At 37.1% G+C, this 26,892-nt stretch overlaps 1 protein-coding gene across 1 annotated transcript; it reads right to left on the bottom strand.

The window, feature by feature from the left end:
* Positions 1–9,647: 9,647 nt before the first annotated feature.
* LOC128640466 (uncharacterized protein K02A2.6-like) lies at positions 9,648–25,406 on the bottom strand. The gene is made up of 4 exons (XM_053692945.1): positions 25,274–25,406; positions 18,346–18,523; positions 11,962–14,157; positions 9,648–9,774 (listed from the first exon to the last, which is right to left on the bottom strand). Exons 1-4 carry the CDS (start codon positions 25,404–25,406, stop codon positions 9,648–9,650), a joined length of 2,634 nt encoding a protein of 877 aa, XP_053548920.1.
* Positions 25,407–26,892: the final 1,486 nt, after the last annotated feature.

Here is a 26,892-nt window from a genome sequence, read left to right as displayed (position 1 = left end):
CAGATCCAACATTAGTATATTCGAATTTCTTCCATGCTTCAATCAGCCAATTCTTAAATCAGCTATTAGTTGTATAATGCACCTACTAGCTATTAATTGTATAATGTACCTACTAGCTATTACTTGTATAATGTACCTACTAGCTATTACTTGTATAATGTACCTACTAGCTATTACTTGCATAATGTACCTACTAGCTATTACTTACATAATGTACCTACTAGCTATTAGTTGTATAATGTACCTACTAGCTATTATTTGTATAATGTACCTACTAGCTGTTACTTGGATAATGTACCTACTAACTATTACTTGTATAATGTACCTATTAGCTGTTACTTACATAATGTACCTTACTATCTATTACTTGTATACTGCACATACTAGCTATTACTTGTATAATGTACCTACTATCAATAACTTGTATAATATACCTACTAGCAGTTACTTGCATAATATACTAACTAGCTGTTACTTGCATAATGTACCTACTGGCTATTACTTACATAATGTATCTACTAGCTATTAGTTGTATAAGGTACCTACTAGCTATTATTTGTATAATGTTCCTACTAGCTGTTACTTGCATAATGTACCAACTAACTATTTCTTGTATAATGTACCTACTAGCTGTTACATGCATAATGTACCTACTATTACTTGTATAATGTACCTACTATTACTTGTATAATGTACCTACTAGCTATTACTTACATAATGTACCTTACTAGCTATTACTTGTATGATATATATACTAGCTATTAGTTGTATAATGTACATACTAGCTATTACTTGTATAATGTACCTACTAGCTGTTACTTGTATAAAGTACCTACTAGCTATTACTTACATAATGTACCTTACTAGCTATTAATTGTATAATGTACCTACTAGTTATTACTTGCATAATGTATCTACTAGCTATTACTTACATAATATATCTACTAGCTGTTACTTGCATAATATACCAACTAGCTATTACTTGCATAATGTACCTACTGGCTATAACTTACATAATATACCTACTAGCTGTTACTTGCATAATATACCAACTAGCTATTACTTGCATAATGTACCTACTAGCTATTACTTACATAATATACCTACTAGCTGTTACTTGCATAATATACCAACTAGCTATTACTTGCATAATGTACCTACTGGCTATTACTTATATAATGTACCTACTAGCTATTAGTTGTATAAGGTACCTACTAGCTATTATTTGTATAATGTACCTACTAACTATTACTTATATAATGTACCTACTAGCTATTACTTGCATAATGTACCTACTAAGCCGTGACTTGCATAATGTACCTAATAACTATTACTTACATAATGTACCTACTAGCTATTACTTGTATAATGTACCTACTAGATATTACTTGTATTATGTACTTACTAGCTATTACTTGTATAATGTAACTACTAGCTATTACTTGCATAACGTACCTACTAGCAATTACTTACATAATGTACCTACTAGCTATTACTTGCATAGTGTACCTACTAGCTATTACTTGTATAATGTACCTACTAGCTATTACTTATATAATGTACCTACTAGCTATTACTTGTATAATGTAACTACTAGCTATTACTTACATAATGTACCTACTAGCTATTACTTGTATAATGTACCTACTAGCTATTACTTATATAATGTACCTACTAGCTATTACTTGTATAATGTACCTACTAGCTATTACTTACATAATGTACCTACTAGCTATTACTTACATAATGTACCTACTAGCTATTACTTACATAATATACCTACTAGCTATTACTTACATACGGCTAGATTTAGAGTTTTGTCGGTAACGACCCGCGTAGCTAACGCATGCTTTTTTTTCCCCGCACCTTTTAAATACCGCTGGTATTTAGAGTTCACAGAATGGCTGCGTTTTCAGTGCGTTAGGCTCCAAAAAGGGAGCGTAGAGGCATATTTACCGCCACTGCAACTCTCGATACCAGCGGTGCTTACGGACGCGGCCAGCTTCAAAAACGTGCTCGTGCACGATATCCCCATAGGAAACAATGGGGCAATTTGAGCTGAAAAAAAAACCTAACACCTGCAAAAAAGCAGCGTTAAGCTCCTAATGCAGCCCCATTGTTTCCTATGGGGAAACACTTCCTAAGTCTGCACCTAACGCTCTAACATGTACCCCGAGTCTAAACACCCCTAACCTTACACTTATTAACCCCTAATCTGCCACCCCCGCTATCGCTGACACCTGCATATTTTTTTTAACCCTTAATCTGCCGCTCCGTACACCGCTGCAACCTACATTATACCTATGTACCCCTAATCTGCTGCCCCTAACATCGCCAACCCCTATATTATATTTATTAACCCCTAATATGCCGCCCCCAACGTCGCCTCCACCTACCTACAATAATTAACCCCTAATCTGCTGACCGGACCTCACCGCTACTATAATAAATGTATTAACCCCTAAAGCTAATTCTAACCCAAACCCTAACACCCCCCTAAGTTAAATATAATTTAAATCTAACGAAATAAATTAACTCTTATTAAATAACTTATTCCTATTTAAAGCTAAATACTTACCTGTAAAATAAACCCTAATATAGCTACAATATAAATTATAATTATATTGTAGCTATTTTAGGATTAATATTTATTTTACAGGCAACTTTGTAATTATTTTAACCAGGTACAATAGCTATTAAATAGTTAATAACTATTTAATAGCTACCTAGTTAAAATAATTACAAAATTACCTGTAAAATAAATCCTAACCTAAGTTACAATTAAACCTAACACTACACTAGCAATAAATTAATTAAATAAAATACCTACAATTATCTACAATTAAACCTAACACTACACTATCAATAAATTAATTAAATACAATACCTACAAATAAATACAATGAAATAAACTAACTAAAGTACAAAAAATAAAAAAGAACTAAGTTACAAAAAATAAAAAAATATTTACAAACATTAGAAAAATATTACAACAATTTTAAACTAATTACACCTACTCTAAGCCCCCTAATAAAATAACAAAGACCCCCAAAATAAAAAAATGCCCTACCCTATTCTAAAATTAAAATAGAAAAGCTCTTTTACCTTACCAGCCCTGAAAAGGGCCCTTTGCGGGGCATGCCCCAAAGAATTCAGCTCTTTTGCCTGTAAAAAAAAACATACAATACCCCCCAACATTACAACCCACCACCCACATACCCCTAATCTAACCCAAACCCCCCTTAAATAAACCTAACACTAAGCCCCTGAAGATCTCCCTACCTTGTCTTCACCCCGCCGGGTTCACCGATCGATCCAGAAGAGCCTCCGATGTTTTGATCCAAGCCCAAGCGGGGGGCTGAAGATGTCCATGATCCGACTGAAGTCTTCATCCAAGCGGGAGCTGAAGAGGTCCATGATCGGGCTGAAGTCTTCTATCAAGCGGCATCTTCATTCTTCTTTCTTCCGGATCCATGGTCATCCGGCCGACGCGGAACATCCATCTTCACCGACGACTTCCCGACGAATGACGGTTCCTTTAAGGGACGTCATCCAAGATGGCGTCCCTCGAATTCTGATTGGCTGATAGGATTCTATCAGCCAATCGGAATTAAGTTAGGAAAATTCTGATTGGCTGATGGAATCAGCCAATCAGATTCAAGTTCAATCCGATTGGCTGTTCCGATCAGCCAATAGAATGCAAGCTCAATCTGATTGGCTGATCGGATCAGCCAATCGGATTGAACTTGAATCTGATTGGCTGATTCCATCAGCCAATCAGAATTTTCCTACCTTAATTCCGATTGGCTGATAGAATCCTATCAGCCAATCAGAATTTTCCTACCTTAATTCCGATTGGCTGATAGAATCCTATCAGCCAATCAGAATTCGAGGGACGCCATCTTGGATGACGTCCCTTAAAGGAACCGTCATTCGTCGGGAAGTCGTTGGTGAAGATGGATGTTCCGCGTCGGCGGGATGACCATGGATCCGGAAGAAAGAAGATTGAAGATGCCGCTTGATAGAAGACTTCAGCCCGATCATGGACCTCTTCAGCTCCCGCTTGGATGAAGACTTCAGTCGGATCATGGACATCTTCAGCCCCCCGCTTGGGCTTGGATCAAGACATCGGAGGCTCTTCTGGATCGATCGGTGAACCCGGTGTGGTGAAGACAAGGTAGGGAGATCTTCAGGGGCTTAGTGTTAGGTTTATTTAAGGGGGGGTTGGGTTAGATTAGGGGTATGTGGGTGGTGGGTTGTAATATTGGGGGGGGTATTGTATGTTTTTTTTTAACAGGCAAAAGAGCTGAATTTTTTGGGGCATGCCCCGCAAAGGGCCCTTTTCAGGGCTGGTAAGGTAAAAGAGCTTTTCTATTTTAATTTTAGAATAGGGTAGGGCATTTTTTTTATTTTGGGGGTCTTTGTTATTTTATTAGGGGGCTTAGAGTAGGTGTAATTAGTTTAAAATTGTTGTAATATTTTTCTAATGTTTGTAAATATTTTTTTATTTTTTGTAACTTAGTTCTTTTTTATTTTTGTACTTTAGTTAGTTTATTTAATTGTATTTATTTGTAGGTATTGTATTTAATTAATTTATTGATAGTGTAGTGTTAGGTTTAATTGTAGATAATTGTAGGTATTTTATTTAATTAATTTATTGATAGTGTAGTGTTAGGTTTAATTGTAACTTAGGTTAGGATTTATTTTACAGGTAATTTTGTAATTATTTTAACTAGGTAGCTATTAAATAGTTATTAACTATTTAATAGCTATTGTACCTGGTTAAAATAAATACAAAGTTGGCTGTAAAATAAATATTAATCCTAAAATAGCTACAATATAATTATAATTTATATTGTAGCTATATTAGGGTTTATTTTACAGGTAAGTATTTAGTTTTAAATAGGAATAATTTATTTAATAAGAGTTAATTTATTTCGTTAGATAAAAATTATATTTAACTTAGGGGGTGTTAGGGTTAGGGTTAGAATTAGCTTTAGGGGTTAAAAAATTTATTAGAGTAGCGGTGAGGTCCGGTCGGCAGATTAGGGGTTAATAAGTGTAGGTAGGTGGAGGCGACGTTGGGGGCGGCAGATTAGGGGTTAATAAATATTATGTAGGTGTCGGCGGTATTAGGGGCAGCAGATTAGGGGTACATAGGGATAACGTAGGTGGCGGCGGTGTGCGGTCGGCAGATTAGGGGTTAAAAATTTTTAATAGAGTGGCGGCGATGTGGGGGGGCCTCGGTTTAGGGGTACATAGGTAGTTTATGGGTGTTAGTGTACTTTAGAGCACAGTAGTTAAGAGCTTTATGAACCGGCGTTAGCCCAGAAAGCTCTTAACTCCTGACTTTTTTCTGCGGCTGGAGTTTTGTCGCTAGATTTCTAACGCTCACTTCAGCCACGACTCTAAATACTGGCGTTAGAAAGATCCCATTGAAAAGATAGGATACGCAAATGACGTAAGGGGATCTGCGGTATGGAAAAGTCGCGGCTGGAAAGTGAGCGTTAGACCCTTTCCTGACTGACTCCAAATACCAGCGGGCGGTAAAAACCAGCATTAGGAGCCTCTAACGCTGGTTTTGACGGCTACCGCCAAACTCTAAATCTAGGCATATGTAAGTAATAGCTAGTTTGTACATTATCGCCTAGATTTAGATTTTGGCGGTAGTATCGCAGATTGAGCTCGCATTCTATTGGCTGATCGGAACAGCCAATCGGATTGAACTTGAATCTGATTGGCTGATTCCATCAGCCAATCAGAATTTTCCTACCTTAATTCCGATTGGCTGATAGAATCCTATCAGCCAATCGGAATTCGAGGGACGCCATCTTGGATGACGTCCCTTAAAGGAACCGTCATTCGTCGGGAAGTCGTCGGTGAAGATGGATGTTCCGCGTTGGCGGGATGACCATGGATCCGGAAGAAAGAAGATTGAAGATGCCGCTTGATAGAAGACTTCAGCCCGATCATGGACCTCTTCAGCTCCCGCTTGGATGAAGACTTCAGTCGGATCATGGACATCTTCAGCCCCCCGCTTGGGCTTGGATCAAGACATCGGAGGCTCTTCTGGATCGATTGGTGAACCCGGCGTGGTGAAGACAAGGTAGGGAGATCTTCAGGGGCTTAGTGTTAGGTTTATTTAAGGGGGGTTTGGGTTAGATTAGGGGTATGTGGGAGGTGGGTTGTAATGTTGGGGGGGGGTATTGTATGTTTTTTTTACAGGCAAAAGAGCTGAATTCTTTGGGGCATGCCCCGCAAAGGGCCCTTTTCAGGGCTGGTAAGGTAAAAGAGCTTTTCTATTTTAATTTTAGAATAGGGTAGGGCATTTTTTTATTTTGGTGGTCTTTGTTATTTTATTAGGGGGCTTAGAGTAGGTGTAATTAGTTTAAAATTGTTGTAATATTTTTCTAATGTTTGTAAATATTTTTTTATTTTTTGTAACTTAGTTCTTTTTTATTTTTTGTACTTTAGTTAGTTTATTTCATTGTATTTATTTGTAGGTATTGTATTTAATTAATTTATTGATAGTGTAGTGTTAGGTTTAATTGTAGATAATTGTAGGTATTTTATTTAATTAATTTATTGCTAGTGTAGTGTTAGGTTTAATTGTAACTTAGGTTAGGATTTATTTTACAGGTAATTTTGTAATTATTTTAACTAGGTAGCTATTAAATAGTTATTAACTATTTAATAGCTATTGTACCTGGTTAAAATAATTACAAAGTTGCCTGTAAAATAAATATTAATCCTAAAATAGCTACAATATAATTATAATTTATATTGTAGCTATATTAGGGTTTATTTTACAGGTAAGTATTTAGCTTTAAATAGGAATAAGTTATTTAATAAGAGTTCATTTATTTCGTTAGATTTAAATTATATTTAACTTAGGGGGGTGTTAGGGTTAGGGTTAGAATTAGCTTTAGGGGTTAATACATTTATTATAGTAGCGGTGAGGTCCGGTCGGCAGATTAGGGGTTAATTATTGTAGGTAGGTGAAGGCGACGTTGGGGGCGGCATATTAGGGGTTAATAAATATAATATATTGGTCGGCGGTGTTAGGGGCAGCAGATTAGGGGTACATAGGTATAATGTAGGTTGCTGCGGTGTACGGAGTGGCAGATTAGGGGTTAAAAAAAATATACAGGTGTCAGCGATAGCGGGGGTGGCAGATTAGGGGTTAATAAGTGTAAGGTTAGGGGTGTTTAGATTCGGGGTACATGTTAGAGTGTTAGGTGCAGACTTAGGAAGTGTTTCCCCATAGGAAACAATGGGGCTGCGTTAGGAGCTTAACGCTGCTTTTTTGCAGGTGTTAGGTTTTTTTTTCAGCTCAAACTGCCCCATTGTTTCCTATGGGGATATCGTGTACAAGCACGTTTTTGAAGCTGGCCGAGTCCGTAAGCACCGCTGGTATCGAGAGTTGCAGTGGCGGTAAATATGCCTCTACGCTCCCTTTTTGGAGCCTAATGCACTGAAAACGCAGCCATTCTGTGAACTCTAAAAACCAGCGGTATTTAAAAGGTGCGGGGAAAAAAAAGCATGCGTTAGCTATGCGGGTCGTTACCGACAAAACTCTAAATCTAGCCGATAATGTACCTACTAGCTATTACTTATATAATGTACCTACTATCTATTACTTACATAATGTACCTACTAGCTATTACTTACATAATGTACCTACTAGCTATTCCTTGTATAATGTAACTACTACCTATTACTTATATAATGTACCTACTAGCTATTACTTATATAATGTACCTATTAGCTATTACTTGTATAATGTACCTACTAGCTATTACTTATATAATGTACCTACTAGCTATTACTTGTATAATGTACCTACTAGCTATTACTTGTATAATGTACCTACTAGCTATTACTTGTATAATGTACCTACTAGATGTTACTAACATAATGTACCTACTAGCTATTACTTACATAATATACCTACTAGCTATTACTTATATAATGCACCTACTAGCTATTACTTGTATAATATACCTACTAGGTATTACTTATATAATTTCACATATTTAAACTTTTTTACTTTTTTTCTTATTTGTCTTTATACTGCAAAAATTGCCTTCTTAATATTTCAACATATTTTAAAATAAAGATGGGATCTTAGTCACACAATATGGCCATATTCTGCTCAGCCAGTCACCACTTTCAAGGTGTCCCATAAAAGACTGGTCCTAACTATATGAAATTAGCCAAACTAAGCTGAATAATGTAATTTTTAATATATCAAAACAAAATTTCAAACCTCTCATCCAGACTGCATGGGATGAGGCTTCCTGGCTACATATAATTTCACATATATCAAACATATCTCTTAATATTGCAAAAAATTGCTTTACAAATATATCCTAAAACTATAAAATTAGCCAAAACAAAGAGAAATTCCAAAATTACAATACTATACCACTCACCCAGACTGCATGGGATGAGGCTTCCTGGCTTTATATACACAATAGTATGGAACACACCTGAACTGGGTGGAGTACTTTAAATCAAAGGGCTTTGGTCAGTACCCTAGTGATAAATCAGTAAGAAATTATGATCAAGCACATCTAATGAAAGCATATGTTTTTAAATGAACATATGGTGGGAGTGCTGCCAAAGTGACCAAAATAAATATAAGCAATTTTTTGCAATATTAAGAGATATGTTTGAAATATGTGAAATGATATGTAGCCAGGAAGCCTCATCCCATGCAGTCTGGATGAGAGGTTTGAAATTTTGTTTTGATATATTAAAAATTACATTATTCAGCTTAGTTTGGCTAATTTCATATAGTTAGGACCAGTCTTTTATGGGACACCTTGTAAGTGGTGACTGGCTGAGCAGAATATGGCCATATTGTGTGACTAAGATCCCATCTTTATTTTAAAAAATATTGAAATATTAAGAAGGCAATTGTTTGCAGCATAAAGACAAATAAGAAAAAAAGTAAAAATGTTTAAATATGTGAAATAATATGTGGTCTCATGCGTTTGGATGTGCGCCAATTCCTGTGTCTAATTATATTTATTTTGGTCACTTTGGCAGCACTCCCACAATATGTTCATTTAAAAACATATGCTTTCATTAGATGTGCTTGATCATAATTTCTTACTAATTTATTACTTATATAATGTAACTACTAGCTATTACTTACATAATGTACCTACTAGCTATTACTTGCATAATGTACCTACTAGCTATTACTTACATAATGTACCTACTAGCTATTACTTGTATAATGCACCTACTAGCTATTACTTACATAATGTACCTACTAGCTATTACTTACATAATGTACCTACTAGCTATTACTTGCATAATGTACCTACTAGCTATTACTTACATAATGTACCTACTAGCTATTACTTGTATAATGCACCTACTAGCTATTACTTATATAATGTAACTACTAGCTATTACTTACATAATGTACCTACTAGCTATTACTTATATAATGTAACTACTAGCTATTACTTACATAATGTACCTACTAGCTATTACTTGCATAATGTACCTACTAGCTATTCTCTAAAGACATCTCATCTGCTTCGGCACCATACTCTTGAAGAGTATTGGTTGGAAAGGCTATCATTGGCTACAGCCCTTGCACTCCACTCTTCCACTTCCCCAGCTCAACTTCAGCTGTTTGTCCCAACTTCAAGGTGGTAGGTGAGTATTGAACAAACAGCTCCCTGTAGGTCCACAGCAGTTTCTTTTAACGCCATGTGAGATTGTGAATCATCTTGTACTCCATCCACTAAAAAGCTGCATAAAACACATCAAAAATACATTACAAAGTATAGTTACACTCATAACACCATCTAATAAAAATGATTCAAAAAGAACATTGCACACAAAAGTTATAAGGGATCAAAAATATAAAGTCTAAGGTGTTAGAAAAAAAGGTGCTTTAACAATGAGATACATATATATACATGTCTAAAGATGGATATATATGTATATTTATATGTGTATATATGTATTTATAGACATATGTACACATATACATTTTGCAGTATTCATTTAATAAAGTTTTATACTGTGTATATACTGTAAATATTTCACATTCCGATGTTCTGCACATAGCATAATAGGTTCTAAGTATTGTTCAATAGATATTCCTATATATAGGGCTCCATGTACTAAGCCGTCAATTAATCCGACATTGTAGACGTGGATAAACTCGCTGTTACTCGCCACGGGCAAAATGGTGTCCACTGTCACAATGTACAAAAAATTCACCCAGAAATAGACACGTCTAGCCTGCCGCGAGCAGTGGCGGATTATTGATAAAGTTGACGCCTCACTCGCCGCGACTAAGCTAATGTACTTAAATGTCAGTAGAATTGTATGGACAATTATTAACACGTGACATGCAAGGTGTCAGAATCGTCATAGTAGTCACGAGAACAGAATTTGGCTACTAAAAAAGTGCAACTTTTCTAAACAACTATTATTGTTCAAAATTTTGATCAGTACAGTGCGTTATTTTTGTAATATTTTTGTAATATTTATTTACAAATTTGATATGGCTTCATCTGGATCTGATATGACTTCAAAATCCAAGAATCCTCACTTTTCTCATCAGCTAAACATAGTTTTGATTGATATGATTATTGACTCTTATGATTATTTATTTGGATGTCGTGTCTGTAATGTCTTTACATAGCAAACATTAACTCTTTATATGAATGATGCACTTGCAACTTCTAAATGTAAACTGGCACTTTATTTACTGCATGACATAGCAAGGTGCTCCTGTAGATTTGCACACAGTAATATGGATATTTACACATATATAGTCCTTTATAATGAATGGCTGCTGCACTCCTTATATTAGCAGTCCTGTACACTGTGTATGCAGCACTATAGTAAACCAGGGTAACTGATGACTGTATAACTGTTAACTGTATAACTGCAATATAACTTATAATGTGTAACTGACAGTTCTTACTCTTCCTGACTGGCTGATGCTGTATCCTCTGCAGTGATCTGTAGCTGACATTACATTTATTAGTATAAGCAATTGTCCAAGCTCAGGTTCAATCCTTGTACTTTATAACTGCATCACAAACTGTCACAAGATGGCTTCTCTGAACTGTACTGATTCTAAGCACAGCCCACTTGATGACATCATCTTTGTATGGAAGCCTCAATGTGCCCTTTGACCAAACCAGGAAGTAAGCACAACACTACATCTCCTTTCCTACTTATTTTTTTTTTTATTTTTTTTTTAAATAAACTTAACTGCACAACAACAACCGTAAGATAAATCAGTCTTCTCCAGCATCCTCTTGTATTGTGGACGTGAAAGCTGCTTCTTGTTTCTTACGTTGATGAAAGTTTCTCTGATATGTTGCATGTTGTCTCCGGCGAGTGTCTCTGAGATTAACTTCAGGAGACCAACGAACAACAGGTGTTCGTTGCCTGGGAGTACAAGCATGACTATTGTGGTCCTGGATAGAATTTCCTGACTCATCATTACAAGGTTCTTCTACTGAGGCTGGTATTTCTGAGTCATCTTCTGTAGTTGAGTCGGAGCCTGTGTTTGGATCATGCCAAACACCACCCCAGATATCAAAGTCATTGTCTGATTGCATTTTTATGTGATGGTCCTCACCAGCCTGTTCTCTCCTCTCTAGCTGTGGTCGTAGTTGGTTCACATGGCGGCGACACACACCTGATGGAGTGGTTATAACATACATCTTTGGGCCCTCAACCTGGGCAACAACACCTGGTGCCCATTTTTCCTCTGTATGGTACACCCTATACCAAACCAAGTCTCCTTCTGTATAGGTCCGTGAAGGTTTTCCCACTCTCATTTTATCTTGCATGATGCGGACTGTTTCTGCTACATCTGGTGTGATTAAATCCAGCTTTGTACGGATCTTCCTGCCAAACAATAGTTGAGCTGGGGCATCTCCCGTGGTGGGGTGTTGAGTAACCCTATATTGTTGCAAAAATTGTAAAATGTTTTTAGTATTAACCTGCTTCTCTGCTTTTAGCGCTTTCAGTGCCCTTTTAAAGGTTTGGACAAATCTCTCTGCTTGCCCGTTGGTGGCTGGGTGATATGGTGCCGTCCGATGATGGTGAATTCCATTCGTATGTAAAAAATTCTGGAAGTCTTGTGACACAAACTGGGGACCATTGTCTGTGACCAGTTTTCTTGGCAACCCAAATACTGAAAACAGTCTTTCTAATACTGATATGACTTCAGTAGTTGTAGTCCTTGTCATTGGAATTACTTCTGGCCACTTAGAGTGTGCATCAATTATGATTAAGTATGAGATTCCTTCAATAGGACCGGCAAAGTCCAAATGTAGTCTCTCCCAAGGAGTAGTAGGCCAGTCCCATGGTTGTACAGCTCCTCGTGGAAGCTGTCCTTGAGCTTGAACACACCCTTTGCATGCCATAACATAGTTCTCAATGTCCTTATCAATGGCCGGCCACCAAACATGACCTCTAGCCTTCTGTTTCATTCTGACAATGCCTGGGTGTCCTTCATGAAGGAGTTTTAACGTAGCTTGCCATAGCCCATTAGGAACCAGAACTCTCTCACCCCATAAAATACATCCATTTCTGAGTGTGAGTTCTTTTGCTCGTAGTATGTATGCTCGCTGCACATCACAGCCAGTTCTTGGCCAGCCATCTCTCAAATACTTTGCCAGAAGTTGTAATTCAGTATCACAAGCTGTCTCCTTTGCAATTTGTTTGGCATGTACTATACCCGTAAAACACACACTTGGAAGGCTTTCTTGAACAACTGGTAAGGAATTCATTAGTGGAAGCCTGGACATGGCATCAGCATTGCCATGGAAATCATGGGCCCGGTATTTGATGCAGTAATGATATGCCCCCAAAGTTAGAGCATACCTTTGCAATCTAGCCGCTGTAGTGGTTGAAATTCCTTTCCTTGGATTAAAGATGGTCAGCAGTGGCTTATGGTCAGTTAAAAGAGTAAATTGTCTCCCATAAATATAGTTATGGAACTTCTTAACAGCCCATACAATGGCCAATGCTTCCTTGTCTAATTGGGAATAGTTCTTCTCTGCCGTCGTTAGAGAACGGGAAGCAAAGGCTACCGGTCGGTCTGTCCCATCTGGCATTGTGTGTGACAATACAGCCCCTAAACCATAAGGCGAAGCATCACATGCTATCATGAGTGGTTTCTGAAGATCATAGTGCATTAACATGCGGGAACACAGGAGTAGGTTCTTGGATTCCTGGAAGGCTTTATTGCATTCACTGCTCCACAACCAGGATCGATTTGTCTCAAGAAGCTGATGTAGTGGGTGTAACGTATGGGCTAGCTGGGGAAGAAAACAGTGGTAATAGTTAAGGAGACCAAGGTATGATCGTAGTTGTGATGCATTCTGTGGTATAGGAGCTTCTTGCAAGGCCTTGACTTTGTCATCAGCAGTGTGTAGACCATGACAATCTATAACATGGCCACAAAATTCTAATTTGTCACGCATGAAAGCACACTTCTCCAAGTTGACCTTCAACCCGTAGGTCATTAGCCGCTGCAGTACCCTCTCTACATTGTGTCGATGTTCTTCCTCCGTCCTGCCCGTGATTAACATGTCATCTAAAAGGCATTGGACATAGGGTAGTCCATTTAACAGTTCTTCCATGGTGCGTTGCCAGATGGCTGGTGCAGGAGCAATGCCAAAGACCATACGATTATATTGAAATAAACCACGGTGAGTATTGATGGTGAGTAACCTGCGGGAATCTGGATGTACTTCAAGTTGAAGGTAAGCATTTTTTAAATCAATCTTAGTGAAATGTTGTCCCCCAGCTAAGTTAGCAAAAATCTCTTCTGTTCTTGGTAATGGATACTTATCCACTGCTAACTGTTCATTCAACACCATCTTAATGTCTCCACATATTCGGATCTGTCCATCTTTCTTTCTTACCGGTACAATAGGAGAAGCCCACTCACTACGATGCACTGGGGTTATAATCTTTAACTCTTCTAACCTCCTCAGTTCAGCATCAACTCCTGCCCTTAAAGCGAATGGCACAGTTCGTGCTTTGAAAAACTTTGGCCTTGCTCCAGGTTTTAACTGTAACCGTACCCTTTTGTTCTTAACTTTTCCCAGAACACTTTCAAACACTGGGGCATATTTGGTCTTAATGTTCTGAATCCACTGGGCACGATCAACTCCAATATGATGAACTTCACTGTTTTTGAGTCTCTCAGGCATGCCAAGGGCCCGTATCCAGTCCCTTCCATAAAGAGGTGGGCCACATGATTTTAGTATATATAGTGTAAGATTGGCAGTTTTACTGTTTGTACACACAGATACAGATGCACACCCCAGTGGCGTCAAGACTTCTCTGAAGTATGTTTGTAGCTTCAAGGTAGTGGGCTGCAGCAATACTGGAATTTTCAGCTGTTTCCAATCTTTAATTGTCATAACTGAAACTGCAGCCCCAGTATCTAAGTCCATGGTCAAATCTTTTCCTTCAATATTAACATGAACGGTCAAAGGCTCAGACCCTGCTGTCATGGTGTATACAGTCAAACTCTGAACATTCATTTCCTCTTCTGAATCTGATGTGGCTCCCTTATAAGCCAGGTGGTAATTTCCCTTCTTATGAGTTTTGCTTGAGACACTCTGCTGAGATCCTCTGCAAGCCTTCTTTAAGTGTCCTATTTTACCACAGCCATGACAACGAGCATTTTTAAATCTGCATTCAGAAGCTACATGATTCTGTGCTCCACATCTGTAACAGTTAATAGGCGATGCTGCTTTTGCTGAATATTTACTGGCTGGTTTAGTCTGTTGCTTCACATTAGAGAAAAATACCTGTTCTTCCTTAGTGTGAGAATGCGTCTGCAGTAAACTAGTGTCTCGTGTGGCCTGTTCCAAAACAGAAGCAATCTCTAGTGCTTTATGGAAGGTCAGGCTCTCCTCTGTCAAAAGTCGCCTTTGAATAGATTCTGTACTGATACCGATAACAAACTGATCTCTAAGGGCAATATTCAGATACTCCCCAAAAGCACAGGTGCTGGCCAATTTCTTTAAACTGATTGCAAATGTAGATACAGTCTCTTGTACCCCTTGGCGCCTGCTATAAAACTTGAACCGCTCAGCAATCTCTAATGGCAGTGGTTGTAAATGTTGTGTTAAGATCTGTATTATTTCAGACAAAGACTTGGTGGCTGGCTTTTCTGGGTGTAGCAGATCTTTTAGAATCTCATATGTTTTAGCACCAATAGTTGTCAGACAGACAGCAACAGACTTAGTATCTCCAATGTCATTGGCAAGTAAATACTGCTGTAGCCTTTCAGTCCAGGAAACCCAGTTATCTGTGTCAGGGTCAAATTCTTTCAATGCTCCAAATACAGCCATTATAGCGTGAGTTTGTGGTAGTATACTCGTCGCCAGATGTAATGTCCTTACATAGCAAACATTAACTCTTTATATGAATGATGCACTTGCAACTTCTAAATGTAAACTGGCACTTTATTTACTGCATGACATAGCAAGGTGCTCCTGTAGATTTGCACACAGTAATATGGATATTTACACATATATAGTCCTTTATAATGAATGGCTGCTGCACTCCTTATATTAGCAGTCCTGTACACTGTGTATGCAGCACTATAGTAAACCAGGGTAACTGATAACTGTATAACTGTTAACTGTATAACTGCAATATAACTTATAATGTGTAACTGACAGTTCTTACTCTTCCTGACTGGCTGATGCTGTATCCTCTGCAGTGATCTGTAGCTGACATTACATTTATTAGTATAAGCAATTGTCCAAGCTCAGGTTCAATCCTTGTACTTTATAACTGCATCACAAACTGTCACAAGATGGCTTCTCTGAACTGTACTGATTCTAAGCACAGCCCACTTGATGACATCATCTTTGTATGGAAGCCTCAATGTGCCCTTTGACCAAACCAGGAAGTAAGCACAACACTACAGTGTCAAACAGACCCATTTTTCAAGGAGGAAGATGATCTGGCAACGGATAAGCGATGCAGTTAGTGCCCAGGGTCCCGGAAAAAAGGATGTTGAAGAGCTCAAGAAACGTTATAACGACATCAAACGTTTTGCCAAAGCAAAATTGGCCAGAAAAAAAAATTCTTCACGTGCTACCGGGGGTGGACCAGCATATGTGGCTGACTTGTTTAGCATCTAGGGCCTGAGATCATCACCGGCATAACGGACAACTGTGACAGTGATTTGAGAGGTAAATGTATTATAGTAATAATTGACGACAAATGCTTGTAAAATATCGATAGTTCTATTTGACCAATATTATGGATGACAAATAACTTTGTCTTCTTACAAAATAAATTAGCTACTTACAAGTCGCACATAGGCCCCAACGATTTGGATTAATAGAAATTATGACGCATTATTAAAAAAATTGTCATTACTTTCTAATTTTGAACTAAATATATATATTTTATAAATAAATTTAAAAAATTTAAAAAAAGGGATTATAAAATAATCTGGTTTCTCTAATTATCTGTTGTATGAAGCTATAACGGGAATATAAGAAAAAATTGGATATATATCTACTGTATTGTTCATGCATACAATAGTGTATTCAAAATCTAAACATTAAATTCTTACTCAATAGTAAAAGACCTTTTTATGACGCATATAAACCTTTTTTTATTAGTTTATTATAAATTACTATGTAATGTGATCCCTATAGATAACATTATGCTCACGCCGTGCCTTTGTAATAAAAATGTAACTAATAGGCCCAATTTAATTGTAATTGTTATGTAATTAAATGCCATGTGACCATGTTTATTTTAGAATATGCTTAGATACAAGTAAATAATATAATAACTTTGATCTCAGCATATCTCGACCGCCCCCTGATCACATGCCGTTTTATTTATTATCTTTTGACTTTCATTTTACACAATTAAAGGTACACTTATCCCAAAAAAATTCTTGCAGGATTCAAGTATAGAATACAATTTTAAACAACATTCCAATTTAGTTCTAATATCTAATTTGCTTCATTCTATAGATATCCTTTGTTGGAGAAATAGCAATGCACATGGGTGACGCAATGACACGTTATTGCATCACAGTTACTGAGTCTATCTAGATATGCTTTTCAGCAAAGTATATCAATTTAATGAAGCAAAATAGATAATAGAAGTAAATTAAAAAAGTTATTTAAAATGGCATGTTCTTTCTAAATCATGAAAGAAAAGAGTTTGGTCTCATGTCCCTTTAATGATTGTGCCAGCAGCCACTGGCGTCATCAGAGTATTACCAGTATTATCTCTCTTATTGAACTGTAAATTTAAAAAAAAAAAATTGTAATTGATGAATCACAATATTCTATTTTTTTGTTTTAATTTTCAAGCTACACCTACACCACAACCACAGGTTAGGAGGGGTACCAATGAAGCACCCACTACTTCAAAATCTTCTGCAGCTGTTTCGAGACCATCTACAAGTGCAGCTCATGGTCAAATTATAAGGTCGACATCTACTGTCACACACAGTTCTTCATCTGCGGATACACTCCTTGATGTAAGGACCAGCACTCCAGATACAGGTGTTGGAAGAGGAGCTGGTAAGTAAAGGATTCTTTCTAACAGAATTTCAAATTAGCACTATCATTTATCTATTTAAAAAAAAATGGCATTGGTCTTTCATCTATCAAATCCAAAAATTTAGATCAAAAATAATATATATTTTTTTCCAAAAAGAATTAAAAATGTAAAACAATGATAGTATTGACATTACATTGAATCTAGTTCTATATATCGTTTAGAGATAGGAATGGCAGGTGAATGACATATACTGATGAGCTGAACCTGACATTAATGTCAAATTTATTTTAATTTTAAAATTAATTTAAAGGGAATAATATCACATTATAATATGTCATTTATTAAAATTAACTCAATTTTTATTATACAATTTTTTTTATAGCTGATTTGGGACATTTGTTCGATTGTTTAACCGGACATTCATCGCCATTATTTGATGGTATGTATCAATGATACATCTTTGATTTCTCATTTACCTTTTTTTTGTGTTTTTTATTTACATGGGTTAATATATAAATTTTTTGTGATGACTGTATTATAATCTCTCTCTTTCAATTCCATCTATTAAACTGTCTGTTAATGCTTTTATTTAAAAAAAAATCTTACATTTTATATTGTTTGATCTAGAAGAAGAAAACTCATCAAGGGAGATAACCATAAATCTAGTACCAATAAGAGATGAAAATCCAAATTCAGAAGAAAATACAGGCCGTCAGGATGGCAGTCAGACTCCAGATTTTCTAGATAAATTTTTGAAGATGCCCAACAAATTGAAATACATACCCCAGAGAATCAGGAGGAACAAGTGGAATCACAGGCACCACCACCACAGGAACAGGGGATGTAAATCTTGCAAATCCACCAGCTGATGGACTATTGGCCGATGTTGCCTTAACTGAAATGTTGTCACTTGCCAGGCAATATAGAGAGGACCACAAGGAGATGCAGAATGTAATTAATACTAATATTGAACATTGGGCAGCAATATCAGAAAAAAGAAATGTTTCAGTGGCAGAGGCAGATGGACGAAGAAAAAACCCAGCAAATACATAGAGCCATAAGCCTCACTGAAAGGACACTCCAATCACTATTAGCTATTATAAGTGAAAGAGAGGGTACAACAGACCCAAAAAGACCAAGGCTACAATTAACTTTTTTTTTATACCCCCAAAATTTCAAAGGTTATATTTTATTTTGCTTTTTTGATACATATATATTTGCTATATAAAGTTTTATTTATTTATTTATTTATCCTTTATTTTTTATTTTTTTTATTTTAATTTTGTTAGTAAATAAATACAAATTTTGTTGAAAAAAAATATCCTTTATTCATAAAAACTCAAAATTTTCAATTATTTATTGATCAAAACAAAAAATATGAGTTGGCATTTTTTTAGCCTTTCTTAGGAAAATTATAATCAATACTTTTTTATAAACAAAATAACAGAATAAAATCAAATAACATATTTTCGGTACAGTACATCAACTTGCTCCAATAACATTCCCAAACTTGCCCTAATTTTAGAGATTTTTAGTTTAACATTATCTTCAAGACAACTCTGAGTGCTTTTGTCTTCAGTTTCAGTAGTTGATGTTGAAGATACATCTGTAGAATAACAAAAACAAAACAATGAGTATTTAACTTTACATATCCATATTCAATTTAAAATATGATTATCTGTTCAAAATTATTACCTCCTGCTGGTGTATTATCTATATCAAGGACTTTATTGGCTTCTACACTTTCTTTCATGTAATTAGCTAGAGTCCATGAGCTAGTGACGTATGGGATATACATTCCTACCAGGAGGGGCAAAGTTTCCCAAACCTCAAAATGCCTATAAATATACCCCTCACCACACCCACAATTCAGTTTTACAAACTTTGCCTCCGATGGAGGTGGTGAAGTAAGTTTGTGCTAGATTCTACGTTGATATGCGCTCCGCAGCAAGTTGGAGCCCGGTTTTCCTCTCAGCTTGCAGTGAATGTCAGAGGGATGTGAGGAGAGTATTGCCTATTTGAATGCAGTGATCTCCTTCTACGGGGTCTATTTCATAGGTTCTCTGTTATCGGTCGTAGAGATTCATCTCTTACCTCCCTTTTCAGATCGACGATATACTCTTATATATACCATTACCTCTGCTGATTCTCGTTTCAGTACTGGTTTGGCTTTCTACAAACATGTAGATGAGTGTCCTGGGGTAAGTAAATCTTATTTTCTGTGACACTCTAAGCTATGGTTGGGCACTTTGTTTATAAAGTTCTAAATATATGTATTCAAACATTTATTTGCCTTGACTCAGAATATTCAACATTCCTTATTTTTCAGACAGTCAGTTTCATATTTGGGATAATGCATTTGAATTAATCATTTTTTCTTACCTTCAAAAATTTGACTCTTTTTCCCTGTGGGCTGTTAGGCTCGCGGGGGCTGAAAATGCTTCATTTTATTGCGTCATTCTTGGCGAGGACTTTTTGGCGCAAAAAATCTTTTCCGTTTCCGGCGTCATACGTGTCACCGGAAGTTGCGTCATTTTTTGACGTTATTTTGCGCCAAAAGTGTCGGCGTTCCGGATGTGGCGTCATTTTTGACGCCAAAAGCATTTAGGCGCCAAATAATGTGGGCGTCTTTTTTGGCGCTAAAAAATATGGGCGTCGCTTTTGTCTCCACATTATTTAAGTCTCATTTTTCATTGCTTCTGGTTGCTAGAAGCTTGTTCTTTGGCATTTTTTCCCATTCCTGAAACTGTCATTTAAGGAATTTGATCAATTTTGCTTTATATGTTGTTTTTTCTCTTACATATTGCAAGATGTCTCACGTTGCATCTGAGTCAGAAGATACTACAGGAAAATCGCTGTCTAGTGCTGGATCTACCAAAGCTAAGTGTATCTGCTGTAAACTTTTGGTAGCTATTCCTCCGGCTGTTGTTTGTATTAATTGTCATGACAAACTTGTTAATGCAGATAATATTTCCTTTAGTAAAGTACCATTGTCTGTTGCAGTTCCTTCAACATCTAAGGTGCAGAATGTTCCTGATAACATAAGAGATTTTGTTTCTGAATCCATAAAGAAGGCTATGTCTGTTATTTCTCCTTCTAGTAAACGTAAAAAATCTTTTAAAACTTCTCTCCCTACAGATGAATTTTTAAATGAACATCATCATTTTGATTCTGATGACTCTTCTGGTTCAGAGGATTCTGTCTCAGAGATTGATGCTGATAAATCTTCATATTTATTTAAAATGGAATTTATTTGTTCTTTACTTAAAGAAGTACTAATTGCTTTAGAAATAGAGGATTCTGGTCCTCTTGATACTAATTCTAAACGTTTGGATAAGGTATTTAAATCTCCTGTGGTTATTCCAGAAGTTTTTCCTGTTCCTAATGCTATTTCTGCAGTAATTTCCAAAGAATGGGATTAATTGGGTAATTCATTTACTCCTTCTAAACGTTTTAAGCAATTATATCCTGTGCCGTCTGACAGATTAGAATTTTGGGACAAAATCCCTAAAGTTGATGGGGCTATTTCTACCCTTGCTAAACGTACTACTATTCCTACGTCAGATGGTACTTCGTTTAAGGATCCTTTAGATAGGAAAATTGAATCCTTTCTAAGAAAAGCTTATCTGTGTTCAGGTAATCTTCTTAGACCTACTATATCTTTGTCTGATGTTGCTGCAGCTTCAACTTTTTGGTTGGAAACGTTAGCGCAACAAGTAACAGATCATGATTCTCATGATATTATTATTCTTCTTCAGCATGCTAATAATTTTATCTGTGATGCCATTTTTGATATTATCAGAGTTGATGTCAGGTTTATGTCTCTAGCTATTTTAGCTAGAAGAGCTTTATGGCTTAAGACTTGGAATGCTGATATGGCTTCTAAATCAACTCTACTTTCCATTTCTTTCCAGGGTAACAAATTATTTGGTTCTCAGTTGGATTCTATTATCTCAACTGTTCCTGGTGGGAAAGGAACTTTTTTACCACAGGATAAAAAATCTAAAGGTAAAAACAGGGCTAATAATCGTTTTCGTTCCTTTCGTTTCAACAAAGAACAAAAGCCTAATCCTTCATCCTCAGGAGCAGTTTCAGTTTGGAAACCATCTCCAGTCTGGAATAAATCCAAGCCTGCTAGAAAGGCAAAGCCTGCTTCTAAGTCCTCATGAAGGTGCGGCCCTCATTCCAGCTCAGCTGGTAGGGGGCAGGTTACGTTTTTTCAAAGAAATTTGGATCAATTCTGTTCACAATCTTTGGATTCAGAACATTGTTTCAGAAGGGTACAGAATTGGTTTCAAGATGAGACCTCCTGCAAAGAGATTTTTTCTTTCCCATGTCCCAGTAAATCCAGTGAAAGCTCAAGCATTTCTGAATTGTGTTTCAGATCTAGAGTTGGCTGGAGTAATTATGCCAGTTCCAGTTCCGGAACAGGGGATGGGGTTTTATTCAAATCTCTTCATTGTACCAAAGAAGGAGAATTCCTTCAGACCAGTTCTGGATCTAAAAATATTGAATCGTTATGTAAGGATACCAACGTTCAAGATGGTAACTGTAAGGACTATCTTGCCTTTTGTTCAGCAAGGGCATTATATGTCCACAATAGATTTACAGGATGCATATCTGCATATTCCGATTCATCCAGATCATTATCAGTTCCTGAGATTCTCTTTTCTGGACAAGCATTACCAGTTTGTGGCTCTGCCGTTTGGCCTAACTACAGCTCCAAGAATTTTTACAAAGGTTCTCGGTGCCCTTCTGTCTGTAATCAGAGAACAGGGTATTGTGGTATTTCCTTATTTGGACGATATCTTGGTACTTGCTCAGTCTTTACATTTAGCAGAATCTCATACGAATCGACTTGTGTTGTTTCTTCAAGATCATGGTTGGAGGATCAATTTACCAAAACGTTCATTGATTCCTCAGACAAGGGTAACCTTTCTGGGTTTCCAGATCGATTCAGTGTCCATGACTCTATCTTTAACAGACAAGAGACGTCTAAAATTGATTTCAGCTTGTCGAAACCTTCAGTCACAATCATTCCCTTCAGTAGCCTTATGCATGGAAATTCTAGGTCTTATGACTGCTGCATCATACGCGATCCCCTTTGCTCGTTTTCACATGCGACCTCTTCAGCTCTGTATGCTGAATCAATGGTGGAAGGATTACACAAAGATATCTCAATTAATATCTTTAAAACCGATTGTTCGACACTCTCTAACATGGTGGACAGATCACCATCGTTTAATTCAGGGGGCTTCTTTTGTGCTTCCGACCTGGACTGTAATTTCAACAGATGCAAGTCTCACAGGTTGGGGAGCTGTGTGGGGATCTCTGACGGCACAAGGAGTTTGGGAATCTCAGGAGGTGAGATTACCGATCAATATTTTGGAACTCCGTGCAATTTTCAGAGCTCTTCAGTTTTGGCCTCTTCTGAAGAGAGAATCGTTCATTTGTTTTCAGACAGACAATGTCACAACTGTGGCATACATCAATCATCAATGAGGGACTCACAGTCCTCTGGCTATGAAAGAAGTATCTCGAATTTTGGTTTGGGCGGAATCCAGCTCCTGTCTAATCTCTGCGGTTCATATCCCAGGTGTAGACAATTGGGAAGCGGATTATCTCAGTCGCCAAACGTTGCATCCGGGCGAATGGTCTCTTCACCCAGAGGTATTTCTTCAGATTGTTCAAATGTGGGAACTTCCAGAAATAGATCTGATGGCGTCTCATCTAAACAAGAAACTTCCCAGATATCTGTCCAGATCCCGGGATCCTCAGGCGGAGGCAGTGGATGCATTATCACTTCCTTGGAAGTATCATCCTGCCTATATCTTTCCGCCTCTAGTTCTTCTTCCAAGAGTAATCTCCAAGATTCTGAAGGAATGCTCGTTTGTTCTGCTGGTAGCTCCGGCATGGCCTCACAGGTTTTGGTATGCGGATCTTGTCCGGATGGCCTCTTGCCAACCGTGGACTCTTCCGTTAAGACCAGACCTTCTGTCATAAGGTCCTTTTTTCCATCAGGATCTGAAATCCTTAAATTTAAAGGTATGGAGATTGAACGCTTGATTCTTGGTCAAAGAGGTTTCTCTGACTCTGTGATTAATACTATGTTACAGGCTCGTAAATCTGTATCTAGAGAGATATATTATAGAGTCTGGAAGACTTATATTTCTTGATGTCTTTCTCATCATTTTTCTTGGCATTCTTTTAGAATACCGAGAATTTTACAGTTTCTTCAGGATGGTTTAGATAAGGGTTTGTCTGCAAGTTCCTTGAAAGGACAAATCTCTGCTCTTTCTGTTCTTTTTCACAGAAAGATTGCTATTCTTCCTGATATTCATTGTTTTGTACAAGCTTTGGTTCGTATAAAACCTGTCATTAAGTCAATTTCTCCTCCTTGGAGTTTGAATTTGGTTCTGGGAGCTCTTCAAGCTCCTCCTTTTGAACCTATGCATTCATTGGACATTAAATTACTTTCTTGGAAAGTTTTGTTCCTTTTGGCCATCTCTTCTGCCAGAAGAGTTTCTGAATTATCTGCTCTTTCTTGTGAGTCTCCTTTTCTGATTTTTCATCAGGATAAGGCGGTGTTGCGAACTTCTTTTGAATTTTTACCTAAAGTTGTGAATTCCAACAACATTAGTAGAGAAATTGTGGTTCCTTCATTATGTCCTAATCCTAAGAATTCTAAGGAGAAATCATTGCATTCTTTGGATGTTGTTAGAGCTTTGAAATATTATGTTGAAGCTACTAAGTCTTTCCGAAAGACTTCTAGTCTATTTGTTATCTTTTCCGGTTCTAGAAAGGCCAGAAAGCTTCTGCCATTTCTTTGGCATCTTGGTTGAAATCTTTAATTCATCTTGCCTATGTTGAGTCGGGTAAGACTCCGCCTCAGAGGATTACAGCTCATTCTACCAGGTCAGTTTCTACTTCCTGGGCGTTTAGGAATGAAGCTTCGGTTGATCAGATTTGCAAAGCAGCAACTTGGTCCTCTTTGCATACTTTTACTAAATTCTACCATTTTGATGTATTTTCTTCTTCTGAAGCAGTTTTTGGTAGAAAAGTACTTCAGGCAGCGGTTTCAGTCTGAATCTTCTGCTTATGTTTTTCATTAAACTTTATTTTGGGTGTGGATTATTTTCAGCAGTAATTGGCTGTCTTTATTTTATCCCTCTCTCTCTAGTGACTCTTGTGTGGAAAGATCCACATCTTGGGTAATCATTATCCCATACGTCACTAGCTCATGGACTCTTGCTAATTACATGAAAGAAAACATAATTTATGTAAGAACTTACCTGATAAATTCATTTCTTTCATATTAGCAAGAGTCCATGAGGCCCGCCCTTTTTTGTGGTGGTTATGATTTTTGTATAAAGCACAATTATTCCAATTCCTTATTTTATATGCTTTCACACTTTTTTATCACCCCACTTCTTGGCTATTCGTTAAACTGAATTGTGGGTGTGGTGAGGAATGTATTTATAGGCATTTTGAGGTTTGGGAAACTTTGCCCCTCCTGGTAGGAATGTATATCCCATACGTCACTAGCTCATGGACTCTTGCTAATATGAAAGAAATGAATTTATCAGGTAAGTTCTTACATAAATTATGTTTTTGTCCACTCCATTAAAGCTTTCATCAGACCCAATTCCTAAAAATATGCAATATTTATTTTTTTCAAACAATATTTTTTTTAAAAGAGTATGAAACATACATTTATCTTCCATAACTTTTCTTAAAAATTCAATTCTTGACTGACTATCATCTGAACTTAACTCTTCACCTAATGGCACCCTAGCAGGAGTTTGAAAATCATCTATTTCAGCCATATTTTCTAGGTCTTCCATGGTAATATCTATGTTACAGTAATAAAAAAGATATACATAAACAACTATGAAGCCAAAAACTATTTTAAAGATATTAATTAGATGTCATCTAACCATTACCTGTCTGGGTGTTTACACTCATTTGTTGAAAACCTTGATATGGATTGGGAGATAATTCAATATCCAATAGTGTTAGTGACATAGGTGGAGATACAGCTTCACTCCTGGGTGTTTCCACCAACATTGACCGAAGGTAGTGTGGTGGCTGTTTACCCTTTAATTTCTTACTTGCTTAAAATTGAATGCTGTTTCTGATTCAGGAAATACATTTTTTTGGTTTAGTTTCCCTTTAAAGCATGTTCCTTTTTTCTGACTAACTAAAATTTTAATCTAAGAACATAGTTGTGCATGTATTTAGTTAACAAAAACAAAAGATATTTCCATCTACTAACACTGTTAAGCATGCTTACATTATTAGATAGTTATGATCTATACATTTATGTTTAGTGTTCTATGACAGTAAATTATTTATATTCTGTTCATTATAAATTAAATGAAAGGGACACTAAACACAAATTTATTATGTAATGATTCCGATGGAGCATGCAACTATAACCATCTATACAATTTGATACTACTAACATAATGTCAGTGTTTTTCCCCTGTTTTGTTTGCCATGTGCTGCTGGCAGCCATTTTACTCACCTCTCTTGCTGACTATGGTGCATTGTGGGGGATGCTGCTCATTGCCTGCACTTCCTTTTATGGCCAGACTGGTGTGCATCATCCGTGTGAGACAGAATGCAGTCTCAGAATTGTGATGTCATCACTTATTATTTAAAGGGCCTCTGTTCAGTATGCTTTGCCTTTGCGTTGTCTCAGACCCATTTGTGAGAGTTCCTGTGTATTACCTGGCTGCCTGACGTCCTTCCTGGTTCCTGATCCCTAACTTGTTCCTGACTCTGCTGTTTTCCTTGTTCCTGATTCCGGCTTGTCTGACTATTCGCTTTGGCTCCTAACTCGGCTCGTCTGACTACCAGCTCTGGTTTTGACTCCTGGCTTGTTATTTGACTTGTGGACTTTTTATTATTTTTTGCTATTAATAAAGGTGTGATTATTTTTGCACTTCTCGTCTCAGTCTGAATCCTGGCACCCTGACATTACGCTGATGGTGCTAATAATCCACCTTTACCTGCCATCATTTCCAGGATGGATGTATAGGATCACCTCTTGGATCAATTTGCACTAGCCCTGCAAACCCAGCTGACTCGCACTGCACATTTGGACCAAAGTGTCCTGCAAGTTATGGCTGCTCCTGTTTTCGCTGCTGCACCTATGCCTACCAGGAGCATGTCCGGTTCTGCATCTCTACCTCAGCGATATGGAGGTGATCCTATTCAGTGCAGAGTGTTTTTGAACCAGGTGGGCATTTACTTTGAGATGTTACCTCAGGTGTTTCCCTCTGACAGAGCTAAGGTGGGATTTCTCATCTCGTTACTCTCTGACAC

Source organism: Bombina bombina, chromosome 9, assembly GCF_027579735.1.
Source record: "Bombina bombina isolate aBomBom1 chromosome 9, aBomBom1.pri, whole genome shotgun sequence".
Taxonomy (NCBI): domain Eukaryota; kingdom Metazoa; phylum Chordata; class Amphibia; order Anura; family Bombinatoridae; genus Bombina; species Bombina bombina.
This window is presented reverse-complemented; position numbering and strand designations above follow the sequence as displayed.

Coding starts and splice junctions, on each gene's coding strand:
- LOC128640466 (XM_053692945.1), bottom strand. CDS start 25,406: ATGGAAGACCTAGAAAATATGGCTGAAATAGATGATTTTCAAACTCCT. Junction 18,524..25,273: donor AAAAGTTATGGAAGATAAAT/GTATGTTTCATA, acceptor GTTCAATATTAG/TATTAATTACATTCTGCATC. Junction 9,775..11,961: donor ATTTTACAATTTTTGCAACA/ATATAGGGTTAC, acceptor TGTTTTATGCAG/CTTTTTAGTGGATGGAGTAC.